This window comes from Pomacea canaliculata, linkage group LG7, assembly GCF_003073045.1.
Source record: "Pomacea canaliculata isolate SZHN2017 linkage group LG7, ASM307304v1, whole genome shotgun sequence".
Taxonomy (NCBI): domain Eukaryota; kingdom Metazoa; phylum Mollusca; class Gastropoda; order Architaenioglossa; family Ampullariidae; genus Pomacea; species Pomacea canaliculata.
Window position 1 is genome coordinate 29,294,851 of NC_037596.1, and position 14,789 is coordinate 29,309,639.

The following is a 14,789-nucleotide window of genomic DNA, read 5'->3' on the forward strand; positions in this document are numbered from 1 at the left end:
TACCTTTGCATTCACAGGTAAGATTGTATTCTTATATTAACATTAACTGTAAACGATTTATTTATTTTGTGCATAAAAGAACTTTTGAACATTTAAATCTCTGTCATGGTGCTAATTTTCTCTTCACTACCTTTCTTACTGCTTATGATGACTTATTTGTCAAAAATGTCAAAAATGTCACCAACAAAGTAAAAACGGGGTTTCTGTTCTGTGCAAGAGCTGATTGGTGATGCTGTAGGTTGACTGTAGCAAGAATACACTTTACTAAATAATGACACCCACAAGTTCTAGAAAGTAGGTAGATTGTCATTCGAATGTGCAACATTACGACGAATTTTTTCTGTCTTTAAAATATCATGAGTAGCTGTTGGCGTACAACAGGGGAAACAATGAACAGTAGAATATGGCTTCTTGTAGGACTTGATCCTTAAATGAACACACGACAGGAATCGCATGGCATTATTAACTTGTTTCTTCCATGTATGAAAAAAATTAGCCATCGTTATCGTCGTCGTCGTCGTTATTAAATTGGTGTGAGAAGTACATGATATTCACCTCTACAACCTCAGCATATACACATGCACAAAAGAAAATAACATACAATGCTGAGTTCCACGTGTGTACGTCTATGGATCAAGTCCGACAACTAGACACTTGACACGACACGGCTTATTGTCTCCCCTGCCTGACTCCAACACATACAAGCAAAGACACAGTGTGACTAGACCTGCTGCAGATCAATGCAAGTAAAAGATTCGTAAATTCACTGAACTCTAAAAATAAATAACAAGACACATTGATTGAAAATTGATTGCCAGCAGGAGCAGATTATTTTGCAGAGAAAATTTAACCACATTCACCACGTTTTATCATACATCATGGGATAGTCTTGTCTTTATTGTTAGGCAAACACTCACCTGTCAACCGTACTTACAGATTACAAGTCAGCAGAGGATGTCCTTATCACAAGCTTCATCTTGATTTTTTTGGTTTGTTCCTCAGGAATCAAAGTGTAAATTCGGTTCCGCCATCTACAGACCGTGCACATATCACAACCCACGTTCTCTTAACTCAGTTGGATTGCTTCTTCTTCAAACGGTAATAGAATGACAGATGAAAAAATTCTTTGAAAACCTTATTATATGCCTTATACAATAATCCTTATATATGGTGCACGCTTCTTGAGATTTCCTCAGATCATCTGAGGTACACCCCGTTATGGTTGTCCAAGAAAAGTAATAAAAGCAAGACTTATAAAAAAACAAGTTAACAATCCAAAAATATCAAGAGATAATGTGTAACTTTTGTTTTGACAGGGCGGACTAATCGGCAATTTCATCATGAAGGTTGTCATTCTCTCCTGTCTTATAGCTGCAGTTCTTGGGTAAGAGCTCATTTGTTAACGGCTTTTAGAGAATTCTAAACTAGTTATGAGTGAAGCTTTTTAAAGAAAGTAAATATTCTTAGACTCTTCCCTTTTTCGCATTAAAGCAGAAAAAATGTAATGAATAAAAGTAATTAAATCTCGGACAATACCTAGTAGCCCCCTACACACACACAGGCACCAAAAGCACATCCTGTTAACATCCTTAACAAATGGACTAACATAAGACGACGACTAAATCATTTTATTTACTCTTTCAGGGTGGACTACGACGAAGCTAAAGCAGGTTTTGATGCTCTCGACCTAGACGGTGATGGGATTGTACTGCAAGAGGAAATACTGACTTTCATCGAACAAAACGACCTAAACAGTAATCGTCATTATCATCATCATCATCCTCGTCGTTGTTAGCGACGACAGCATACCGTTAATCCTTTTCTAAGGATATCACTCTATATCACAAAATCTGTGTATGTAATTTACATTTTAAGGAACTTATATTTGGAATAAGAATAATAAAAAGGTTCATGCTTATTAAGCACACGCTTCATTGTTGGAATTGTTTTCAAATTTTATTTGCAGACGACGGAAACATAACCATTGAAGAGAAAACAGCTACTGAGCTACCCGGGACACCCGAGATTGTATTTCATGGTTATTTCAACTACCACGACAAACTAGATGGCGCTGCTGACGGCGTGATCTCTCTGTCCGTTGCTCCTGTGCTGTTTCACATCTTCGACGCTGACGGTGAGTGTGACTCCTTTGACACAAAGAAATTAAAGGCCAGGAACAAAATGTATTTCCACCTCATACCTACAGAATATCGTACCTAGGACACTTGAAGAAAAGATCTTTTGATAGTTGAACAATAACATTTGTGGTTTTGAATTTTATTTAGGGTTTTAAAATATGCACTTAGGTAAACCGTTTTAAAATATATCGAGTGCTTAATTTTAAAATCGTTTTATTTTGTGAGTTGTGAGCTTCACTTCTAAAACAACTGAATTGAAATTTCAGGTGACGGTGAAATCACACTTGATGAATGGTTTATTACTCTTCCACAGGTAATATCAGACAGACAGAGCGACCGGCATTCAGACACACTAACAGATACACACATACACGCGTGCCGTATTTTAAGATGAATAACTGCAGCTGCTGAGTATAGTCATATCCGACTATATGAATCGGGAAAGGAAGAAATTGCTTTTAAAGCCCTCACCTTCAATAACCCTTATTGTCATCATCACTATCTTCATACTCTACCTTCTTCATCCTAGACGAATTCCTTCTTTTTCTTTTCTTTCTCTTCCTCCTCCTCCTCCTCCTCATCCTCATCATCATCATCATCATCATCATCATCATCATCATCAAACAAGCAGGTCGACCCGTAAACTGAACGTAAGGTATGGGGATTAAGGAGGAGTAAAGTCGCGAACTTTGTACTATTCTTGAGCACCTCTGAGTAATTCTCCCATCGTGCATACCTACCCCTCTTTGATGCTTGTTAACGAGGTTTTCTGCTGTGTTTAAGGGATTTAATTGAAACTATTCAGTTATCACTTCATGTATGATATGAATTTTAAATAAAAATATTACAATAAATAAATACAGATTTACAAGTAAAAGGAATATATATATATATTGTCGGCTTATTTCTATATATCTTACGCCAAGCAAACTTTGATGGCCTCATCGTGAGTAAGAGCTTGAAAACTTTACATATAAAGTTTGTAATTAAAAAGATTCTTAACTTTGTCAAGTACAGTACAGAATGAAAATAATGCGACTGGTAACATGTCATCATATTTTGGTTTTGGCAGGTAAACGATGGCATCCAAAACGAGATTATGGCCTTATATACAGCTTAACAGGCTGATACATGCAACACCTGACAGAGGAAGGAAGATGATGCTTCAGTAACTATGGCTATACCATAGAAAGACACCTGACAGAGACTTCTAATAAAATTCAAACAAATGAATGATGACGGCTTTTCGTTATGTGTTCTGTAAGAAGATAATTAAGAAAAGAACCCATAATAAGAGAGTCAACAACAACATAATTGAATTATTCAAAATATCCCTATTTGGACTTACCGTGAATTGATAGTTTGACAAACGGTGCTTAAGAAAATTGAAATATTTCATTATCACAACATTTTCTACCGAAACATTTACACAAATTCACAAATTGTAGTGGGTCAAAAAATAGCATACTCGTTATACTGTTATTTATATTGAAATATAACTATTTTAACTCATTTAATGAGGAATAACTTATGTGACATGAGTCCGGTTAATTCCCATATAAAATGTTTGCATCTTCAATTCGTGTAGCAGAATCAGCTATCCTCATACCTTCTTTATTCTTTACATTGATGAAAATCTTTTCATGTTTCCAGAAGATTTTTTTAGTTTACAAAGTACTTACAGTTATGAAGCAATCGCGAGTCTGTGGAGTTATGACAACATGAGTTGTTGTTGTGTCTGTATGTGCGTGCGGTCAGTAGACAGGAAGGCGAAGTAGATATATTGATTAGTAATCAACAGATAAATAAATAAACAATCCACTTGTCAAAAAGAAAATCTCTGCTGCCATAACAATTGTGAAAGTAATGCGGACCACAAAATGCATTAATCTTCTGAGTATTGTTTCGTATCCCATAATCCTTTTTTATATTCTGTGTCCTTCAGGTTTTATTCTCTTGTCTCATGGAAACTTTTGTTTCGTGCAATAATGACTAAGGAGGCTCAACTCCTTCAGAGCAGCTTGTGTGTTAGACACAGCTCACTGACCACAGTAAATGTTGGCAGCATGTTTTTTTACTTCTTTTAATGAGTACTTAAAACATAACACTTTTATCGTTTTTTCTACGCTACGTACGAACTGGGGTGGACATGGCCATCATCATCGTCGTCGTCGTCGTCGTCGTCGGAATCATCGTCATCGTCGTCGTCGTCGTCGTCATTAAACTGCTTTAAGAGGCACATGATATTGGCTTCCACAAACTTAGTATATACACATGCATCAAAGAAAATAACATACAATATTGAGTTCCACGTCTAAGGATCAAGTTCGGCAACTAGACACTTACCACGACGTAGCTTATTGCCTCCCCTGCCTGACGCCTACACCTACAATAAAACACATATCAATGACAGTGAGAAAAAATCGTAAATTCACTGAAATGTAAAACTGTATACGTGGAATTATTGCTGGAAGGTTTATTGCTAGAAAAGGATTATTTTTCACATAATGTGATTACTAATTCTCGCCACTTCTTTCCATCCATCATGAGATTGTCTTGTATTTATCGTTGAGCACCCTATCACCTGTCAGATTTACTTACAGTTTAAAGGGACTGTTGGTTTCCTTATGACAAGCTTAGTCTTAAGTTACAATTCTCGTATTCGCGAATCACAGTATATATTTGGTCCTGCCATCTCTTTACCGCACACAAACCACAACACAAGTTCTCTTGGTCCCACTGACTTGCTTCTGCTTCAAACAGTAAGTACATTCTAAGATGTAAAAAATTTTATGTTATGCAATACAGCTTACATTGCTTCAGCTGCTATTTTTTACAATTAAAAATTTTGAATATAAACTAACCCATGCAGACCAGTTGATGAGTAGATCATCCACGATTTAAATTAAAAAGAAACACAGTTTGTCACAATAAGTTAGACGATCTTCCAACGGTCTCGACTAAACAGCGATGAGTTGTACGGTCTACTGAAATCCTGACTCGTCTTAAACCAAATAACAAAACCAGTATTCATTATCATAATCAGTGTGACTAACCCTTTGTCACCTGACCTGGTATCTATTCAACACGTGCAATATGTTCTCACACGCCCATATTGATGTCAAGCAGTTGTGGATAAACCCCGACTTTTTTTTTCTGAATTGGTGCAGCACAAAACCAAATTACAATCTGTAATTGCTTCATGGTGAATTAATATGTTTAATCATTCAGCTTTATTCTTCTGATTAAATAAGTATACATATGAAACGTTTCTTGAGATCATCTGAGGCACACATCTGAAGTTACAGTCCAAGAGGAGGTGTTGTGGCCGTTTACCTTAGTCAAGGCAGGTTGTCTTTACCTCGGACCAGTTCTCTCTCTAGGTTGTACTTATACTATCCTACAGGAGAATGTATTCGTCATCCTGGTTATTACTATGTTCTTTTACTTTGAAATCATTAACATCTTCGATTTATTCTAAATAGTCCAACTCATCTCCATATGATGTTTTTGTCGTGCAAAAAAAACAAGTTTTTATAAATCATATTCTTTCTTTCCTTTCTTTCCCCTGGTTCCTGTGCCACTTCAGTTTGTATACTAATGTTAATGTGTTAATATTTAATTTGTAATGAAAAGATATTATAGTATATCTATAGTCTCCCTTCTCAATACCTGTCACCAATACAATAAAGGTAGGCTGTCATGGGTTCAGCACACACACACACACGTGCCGTATTTTAAGATGAATAACTGCCGCTGTTGAGTATAGTCATATCCGACGATATGAATCGGGAAAGGAAGAAATTGCTTTTACTGCCTTCACCTTCATAAGCCGTTATTGCCATCATCACTATCTTCATACTCTTTATCTTCCTCCTCCTCCACGAATTCGTTCTTTTTTTTTTCTTTCTCTTCCTCCTCCTTCTCCTCCTCGTCCTCCTCCTCGTCCTCCTCCTCGTCGTCGTCGTCGCCCTCCTCCTCTTCCTCCTCCTCATCATCATCATCCTAACTGGTATCGATCAGCAGGTCGACTTGTAAACTGAACGCAAGGTATGGGGAGAAGCTGGAGTAAAGTTGTGACCTTTGAACTATTCTTGAACACTGAGTAATTCTCCCATCGTGCATACTTACCCCTCTTTGATGCTTGTTAACCAGGTTTTCTGCTGCGTTTAAGGGATTTAATTGAAACAGTTCAGTTATCACTTTATGTAAGATATGAATTTTAAATAAAACTTTTAAAGTAGTACAATAAATACAGATTTACAACTAAAAATATAAATATTGTCAGCTGATTTCCCTATTTCTCACGCCATGCAAACTTTGATGGCCTCATCTTGAATAAGAGCTTGAAAACATTACATAGAATGTAAGTAATTAAAAAGATTCTTCTTTACTTTGTCAAGTACAGTACAGAATGAAGATAATGTGATTGATGTAACTGGTCACATGTAATCATAATCATATTTTGGTTTTGGCAGGTAATAGATGGCATCGAAAACGAGATTGCGGCCTTATATGCAGCTTAACAGGCTGATACATCCGACACCTGACAGATGAAGGGAGCTGATGTTTTGACAACAAAGGCTATATAACAGCAAGACACCTGACAAAGAATTCTAATAAAATTCAAAATGTTTGAAATGAACGACAGTGGCTTTTCGTTATGTGTTCTGTAAGCAGATAATGAGGATAAAAACCCATAAAAGGAGAGGAAACAACAACAACATAACTGAGTTATTAATAATATCTCAGTTTTGACTTGACATGAAGAACTATTTTCACTCTTTTCCGTCGTGCCATGTAAAACTAAATTATTGATAAAATGTCTGGAAACAAAATTAAAATGGCAATTTGATTAGAATTTATGGTACATTAAATGTATTAAATTGTTTAACACTTTACATTTTTTTCCTACATTCTACCTCGGGATTGATTTTAAAACAATTTCTTGTTCATCTAGTTTGCATCTCGCTTTAATATAAGAAAACAAATGAAATATATTTCACAATTTCTTATTTGGCTGTTTATTAAGTGTCACCTGGTAAGACAGTTTAGGTTGCCTTTTATTTTAAGGTTTGTAAATGTCTTTGTAAGCTGAAAAATTTCTGACCAATAGATTTAATTATCTTCATATTTATTGGCTTGTTTAGATAGTACTTAGAGTTATGAAGCGATCGCGAGACTGAGTCAAGACAACATGAATTGTGGTGTGTGCGGTCAGTAAACAGGAGGACGAAGTAGATACATTAATTAGTAATTTACAAATAAATAAAGAATGAATCGACTTGTCAGAAAGGAAATCTCTGCGCCATAAAAATTGTGAAAAAATACTGTGGACCCCAAATTGTATAAGTCTTCTGAATATTGTTTCTTATCACATAATCCCTTTTTTATATTCTGTGTGGTTCTTGTTTTATTCTCTTGTCTCATTAAAACTTTTGTTTTATGCAATAATGACTAAGGAGGCTCAACTCGTCTTTCAAAGCTGCTTGAGCGTTCGATACACTTCATTGACCACAGTAAATGTTAGGAGCAAGTTTTTGAGATAAACAGTCTTGGCATATCTCTTTAGCCGACCTTGTTGTAAAATAGTGGGGTTTGATTTTTAGTTTTGATACTTAGTTGTTTGTAGAAGGTTGATTTCTGACTAAGGAGTAAACGACTTTAGTCTAAAGACTTTCAAACGGTCATTTGGAAAAAAATTTTAAAAAATAAAACTTTTATCTGATTGGTATACAGCATAATGAGAGACACGTACAAGACACAAACAGGAAGTAAAGTACATTTAAGCAAATAAAACCAAGATTTTCGTAAACATAATTACTATAATTTCTTAGAGCAAAAAGTTAATTCCAGCGTCAAAGAACAAAAGAAAAAAAGACTACTGATGAACTTTTGTAAAATATTGAATAGCCGTCAGTTTTTTCTACATTCTTTAGCAGGTGTGTCTCTCACTGTTTGTGTTTGTTTGAGAGATAGAGATAGTGAGAGAAAGACATTGTGTGTTGTTATTTATTCTTTCCTTCATTTTCTATTTGTATTTTTCTTCTTCCAATGAGTATTTAAAACATAACATTTTTATCGTTTCTTTCTACGCTACTTGAGAACGGGGATGGAAGTCGTCATCATCATCATCATGATGGTCGTCGTCGTCATTAAACTACTGTAAGAGGCACATTATATTGGCTTCAAAACCCTCACATGCACCAAAGATAATGACATACAATAATAAGCGCCATGTGTGCGTCTAAAGACAAAGTCCGGCAACCAGCCACCTGCCACGACACGGCTTATTGTCTCCCCTGCCTGACGCCTGCGCACACAAATACACTCAAATACTACATCTGCTGCAGATCAATGCAAGTGAAAGATTCGTAAATTCATGGAACTGTGGAAATAAATAATAACACACAATTCTGCAAAATCCTTTGCCAACACGCGCAGATTATTTCCCAGTAAAACATTCACCAAGTTTTCTCATACATCATAGGTTAGTCTTGTGTTTATTGTTAGGCAAACACTCACCTGTCAAACTTCTAGATTACAAGGCAGCAGATGTTTTCTTTATCACAAGCTTAGTCTTAGTTTTTTGGTTTGTTCCTCAGGAATCAAAGTGTAAATTCGGCCCCTCTATCTACTGACCGTACACACATCACAACCCAAGTTTTCTTGGTTCTATTCAATTGCTTCTTCTTTAAACGATGAATACATTGTAAGCTTAAAAAAAAATTCTTCCTTATAGTCTAAGAGGAGGTATTGTGTCCATATACCTTAGTTTAACCAGGCTGTCTTTCATTCGTCACAGATTATTTTCTAGGTTAGACATCAATCTCTCCTACATGAGAATGTATTCGCCATCTTGGTTACTACCATGTTATTTTATATTGTAATCATTGACATCTTCGATTTAGTTAAAAGTTTAAAGCTCATTTCTGTACGATTTTTATTTCGTGCACAAAAAATTAATTTTTGGTTTTGTAAATCATATTATATCTCTCTCTCTCTCTCTCTCTCTCTCTCTCTCTCTCTCTCTCTCTCTCTCTCTCTCTCTCTCTTTCACTGGCAGATTTCCTAATGAACATTGTCACTTTGTTTCATCTTCTAGGAACACATTACACGTGTCGAATGCAAAGAGGATCAAATCAAGTGACAAAAGGCTTCCCGTGAAATTTGTATTTTGTTTTGTGACAGCTATGTTGTTATATGAAAGATGGTTGATTTGTCAGCAAAAAACGGTGTTTTCATGAGTTCTATCAGGTGTGTAAGCTTAGCGCCATTCCAGATAGACACGCGTACCTACGCAGAGTGCAGGCATTGAATCATAAATTGCTTCTAAAAAAAAATGAGAAAGGATTTGATAGATATAAAAATTTTAAAATAATACAGAAATGTTCAAACTGTGTTTGAAGTAAGACTTGTTTTGTTTTAGAAGCAAGTATCGACAAATGGTGTTTCGAAAATAATTGTGTGTATGTGGGCCATAATATGCTAAAAACAAAGTGATAGTCCTTGAGGAAAGTCATATCTGCTCTGTAGCTCTTTGCTGGTGACTTCATAATTCATTAAGTTGTCCACGAATCCACGTGTACTTTGCTGTCCTTTTTTTTTTTCTTGTGCTTTTTCCTTGCACTCCATAGGATCTTCCTTTCTCTTCCCCCTATCCCTCATCTGACAGCCTGTCTGTTCTTTTGAAGGTTGCCATTCAATTTTTTTCTGTCTTCTTTAAACATTATTTCTGTGTACTCGTTTTGTCTGTCACAATAAAAAAATCTGTTTTTATAATATTGAGATTTTATTTAATACAAAATACTAGTCCATTTGCGTCTTTGTGATGTTGTGTGGGATTATTTTAAAACAGAAATAGCTCTGACGGCTGGATTTCGCTTTTTTAAGTGTATAAAAAAATTAAATGTCGAAAAACGCACGTGTGAACATTGTCACGCCACCCAGTCCTATTGCCAGCCTCACGAGATGTCAAGAGAAATTTTATTATTATTATACCTGTGAGTGTTTCGTCAGCTACAAGGGTTCAGCAAGCCTGTATATCGCCTGCTAGCTGCATTTAACTTTTAAGCATGTAAGGCTTAGCTATCTATCGTCACTTACATAATTATTTTGCTTTTTAAAACCAACGTTTTTTGAGCCTGTCTTTGATGGAGGGGAAAGTGTATTATTATTATTATTATTCTCCGTCACATGTGCTTTCACAGTAACGTGATTGTGCCATTGAGAGAAAAAAAGCGAAAAAAAAAAATCCTGAACACGTGTGATTTATGGTTCATGAAGCGGTCAAGTGTTGATGATAAACAATGCTTTAAAGCAGTTGTATTTGTTATGTCAACATCTAAAGATTGGCTTATTCGTCTTTTTGTCAATCGGTAGAGTATATATTTTGCCCTGCTTATGCCTGGTAAACACTCGATTTCTTGGTTTTCCTTACCTACCTTTGAATTGAGAGGTAAGAATGTATTCTTATATTAACATTAACTGTAAATTATTTATTTATTTTGTACGTAAAAGAACTTTTGAACATTTAAATCTCTGTCATGGTGCTAATGTTCTATTGGGTGTTATCACTACCGTTCTTACTGCTTATGATGACTTATTTGCCAAACATGTCAAAAATGTCAAAAAAAGTAAAAACAAGACAAAGAGGGTTTCTGCATTGAGCTGTCTCGGAGATGATTGGTGATGCTCTATGTTGACTGTAGCAAGAATACACTTTACTAAATAATGACACCAACAAGTTCTAGAAAGTAGGTAGATTGTCATTCGAATGTGCAACATTACGACGAATTTTTTCTGTCTTTAAAATATCATGAGTAGCTGTTGGCGTACAACAGGGGAAACAATGAACAGTAGCATATGGCTTGTTGTAGGACTTGATCCTTAAATGAACACACGACAGGAATCGCATGGCATTAACATTATTAACTTGTTTCTTCCATGTATGGAAATAATCACCATCGTAATCGTCGTCGTCGTCGTTATTAAATTGGTGTGAGAAGTACATGATATTCACCTCTACAACCTCAGCATATACACATGCACCAAAGAAAATAACATACAATGCTGAGTTCCACGTGTGTACGTCTATAGATCAAGTCCGACAACTAGACACTTGCCACGACACGGCTTATTGTCTCCCCTGCCTGACTCCTACACATACAAGCAAAGACACAGTGTGACTAGACCTGCTGCAGATCAATGCAAGTAAAAGATTCGTGAATTCACTGAACTCTAAAAATAAATAATAAGACACATTGATTGAAAATTGATTGCCAGCAGGAGCAGATTATTTTGCAGAGAAACTTTAACCACATTCACCACGTTTTGTCATACATCATGGGATAGTCTTGTCTTTATTGTTAATCAAACACTCACCTGTCAAACGTACATCAAACATCATCTGTATTGACAGTAAGCCAACAAATATCAGCTACATGATTTCAACTGAAATTAAATCGTTCACTATATCGCCAGTTTAAAAATTCATAGAATGTAAGTACAAATTAGTACATTGGTGATTTAGAATATTTTTAAATAGAAAATAGTTTTCTAGAATGTTAATGCCGAAAACACATTTACAAAGACAGAACTCACATTAAATTTTTATTCAGTTAGTAGTCATGGGTCTTTTTAACGGAAAATTGGAACCAACAATAATAATTCTCATTACAGTCTTTGTTATTATTGTCATATCGTAATTAAAGCATGGTATCATGATATCATCACCTTACATTCTACTTACGTACATATGTACCAAAGGGAAAGATCGTTAAACAGCGTTAGTCACGAGCGCCATCCACACACGGGTAGCCAGGGGTCATGTCCCTTAATGCGCCATCTGAGCGACGACGAGCCTCATTGTCTCCCTTGCCTGACCGTACACGCACGCACGGACTCACACACACACACAAGCTGACTGTGCCCTAAGCTGCTAAACACTTCCTCGTATGAAATTCATAAATCAATCTTCAGTAGAAATTGATAAAGGTAAAAATAATGCTAAGTTTAATTTTTATTAAAAGTCTTGAGAACTTTTATTTATATTTTATAAATAATATTATTCACGCTTGACGTAAATCCTAAGATTATGTCCTGGATTTGAAGTTCAGACACCGGCCAGCTGTCAAACCTTAAAATGGAGATGTTTTTTTCAAGACTTAATCCTGATTTATTGAGTTGTTTATTCGAAGGCGAGTATACATATTTACCCTGCTGGCTACTGACCACACATCACAACAGAAGCATTCTTCCAAGCCTCTACATCAAACGGTTAGTACACCTTAATATGACAAATAGTGTGAGAACATCAAGTTAAACCTTAATAATAACAGTTTAAGTTAAAATAGGGATTTGGTAATTAAAATATCTGTTTGTTATGTATTTTAATCGTGTACAGGAGACCAAATGCTTTTACACTTCAGAGACATAGTCAAATCTCGACACTTTACAGTTTCGAAATTCGTCGCATTTTGCATTTGATTCCTTTTGACGAGAAAAAATTACTTCAGTGCCCGAGGTGTGCACACTGGATGTCTGTCAGGGTTGTCTGCTCCAGTAGAAACATATGGTCACGTGACAAGTCCGCAGTCGTTTTTGTGGAATTTTTGTCGCGTATAAACAAAGCACAGATACTGCTGCTTCTGAATTAATTTATTAAGTGTATTAAGGTACCTCTGTATAGATAAGCAATACTTTAAACAGGTTTGAAAATTAAGAAACAAATTTTTTGAACTAAAACTACTTTTACAACAGATCATGATTTGCTAGTATCTTATCTTGACGGAAAAATTTTTCAGATCAACCTGCATATTTCATAATGAAGTTTGTCATCTTTCTTGGACTTCTGGGTGTGGTGCTCGGGTAAGTGACAATTTATTTCCAGGACTATTATTGCTAAATTTGAAGAAAAAATGTAACTAAAATGTTGCCAGCTATGACTAGGATTAGTTTGAACATCATCAGTCAAGGAATCTACAGCTTAGCCTTTCATCTGATTTGTTTACGCCATATACTTGCAAGCAACTGGAAACTGCACTTTTTAAAGTTAAATTATTTACACACACATAAAAGTAACATGTCATCATATTCAAGATACACTTTATTAATCAGAGCAGACAATATTTTTTCAGCAATGATGCCAACTACGTCTCCAAGCTGTTCCACGCTACCGACATCAACAACGATAATGTCATTTTGCTTCATGAAATTATGGAAGCTTTTAACTACATGGATGTGGACGGTAATCATCATTATCATTATTGTCGTCATCTTCGCCATCGTCACCATCAAGACCCTTACCCCACCCAGCACCAATGTCGGTGTCATTCTTATAAAGGGTTAAAATTTCACAATGAGTTAAACATGTTTTGAATGTCTAATGATATGAACACTATTTTCTTCTAGTAATTTGGTGAATATATCCAAGAAGCTTTCCCTAGTTATAGAAATAAAATATTTGCTTCCCACTAGATATAAATCACTATTTCAGACGATTACCAGCTGACTCTTGAAGAGTTTGGCGCTGACTTAATTCCCGGGTCGCCTCCTCTTGATGTCGAGAGCGCTTTCAAATTCTTCGACACAAAGGACCTGGAGGAGAATGGCTTGTTGGATAAATCAGCTGTTCTGTTCTATTTCAATGGCCTGGACAGTAACAGTGAGTTATATTTATATATATCTTAGGCTAAGTTTTCGCGACGCAAAGTGTAAACTTATTGAATGATAATGATAAACGCTTATTTTAAAGCTACAAACACATCTCAATTTTTATTTTAATGACATCTTTGTTCTCATCGATCTGTCAATTGCTTAGCTGCCAAAAGAAAAACTATCACGGAAAATCTCAATTTTATACAACATTTTGAAAGTGTCTAATAATATAATAATAAAATTTATTTTTATCGTGCAATACTTCACAAGGTTAATGTCATTCTCGACGTGCATAAAAAAGAAACTGAACACACGAAACTTATTTGATCGAAGAAAAGACTGTAAGTCAACAGATAATCTGAAACCACAAAAAGGAAATAAAATGTTATTGTCCTAGTCACAAAATGCAGTCAAGGACAATCACTAAAATCCCATCAGTCAGACTCCAAACTCAAAATTAACTTAAGGAATCGTCAAAATCAGTAAGAATCTGGAGAGACATGCCTCTCCAAAAAAATGTGTAAATATCTAAAATGTTTTATATATATATATACTATTATGTAAAATAAATGATATAGAATATTATATATACTATAAGGCTGTATATTTATATTTTCAGAGGACGGCCGACTCACACTTGCGGAATACATGGAGAATTATTTTCTGGTAATAGAATCAGTATGGATAGACAGGCAGACATAAAAACAACAGATAGAGATACAGACAGATTGACTGACTGACAGACAAACAGATAAATATGAGATGATTGGAAGAGAAAGTGTAAGAGAGAAAGTTCAGAATGCATGCAGAGGATACAATAGTAAGGAATGTTAATATTTGATTACATTTCGGTGTTGACAGCTCTTCGATGACAATGGCCGTAAATAAAACACCGGATTTGACGGAGTGTTAACAAGCTGCTGGAAGCGAAAAATAAAAGTAAAATTTTCGAAGCCAAATACAAACATTTTGTTGTGTGTTTTAGAGGCGTGG

At 35.5% G+C, this 14,789-nt stretch overlaps 2 protein-coding genes across 2 annotated transcripts; both read left to right on the top strand.

The window, feature by feature from the left end:
• On the top strand, positions 1-14,755 carry LOC112569373. Its single transcript, XM_025247171.1, has 7 exons — positions 1-17; positions 12,338-12,416; positions 12,931-13,007; positions 13,277-13,386; positions 13,636-13,803; positions 14,416-14,462; positions 14,658-14,755. Exons 3-7 carry the CDS (start codon positions 12,964-12,966, stop codon positions 14,682-14,684), a joined length of 396 nt encoding a protein of 131 aa, XP_025102956.1. The 5' UTR covers positions 1-17; positions 12,338-12,416; positions 12,931-12,963; the 3' UTR covers positions 14,685-14,755.
• Positions 1,043-3,371, top strand: LOC112569355. Its single transcript, XM_025247147.1, has 6 exons — positions 1,043-1,098; positions 1,322-1,384; positions 1,645-1,754; positions 1,967-2,134; positions 2,405-2,451; positions 3,211-3,371. Exons 2-6 carry the CDS (start codon positions 1,341-1,343, stop codon positions 3,256-3,258), a joined length of 417 nt encoding a protein of 138 aa, XP_025102932.1. The 5' UTR covers positions 1,043-1,098; positions 1,322-1,340; the 3' UTR covers positions 3,259-3,371.
• Positions 14,756-14,789: the final 34 nt, after the last annotated feature.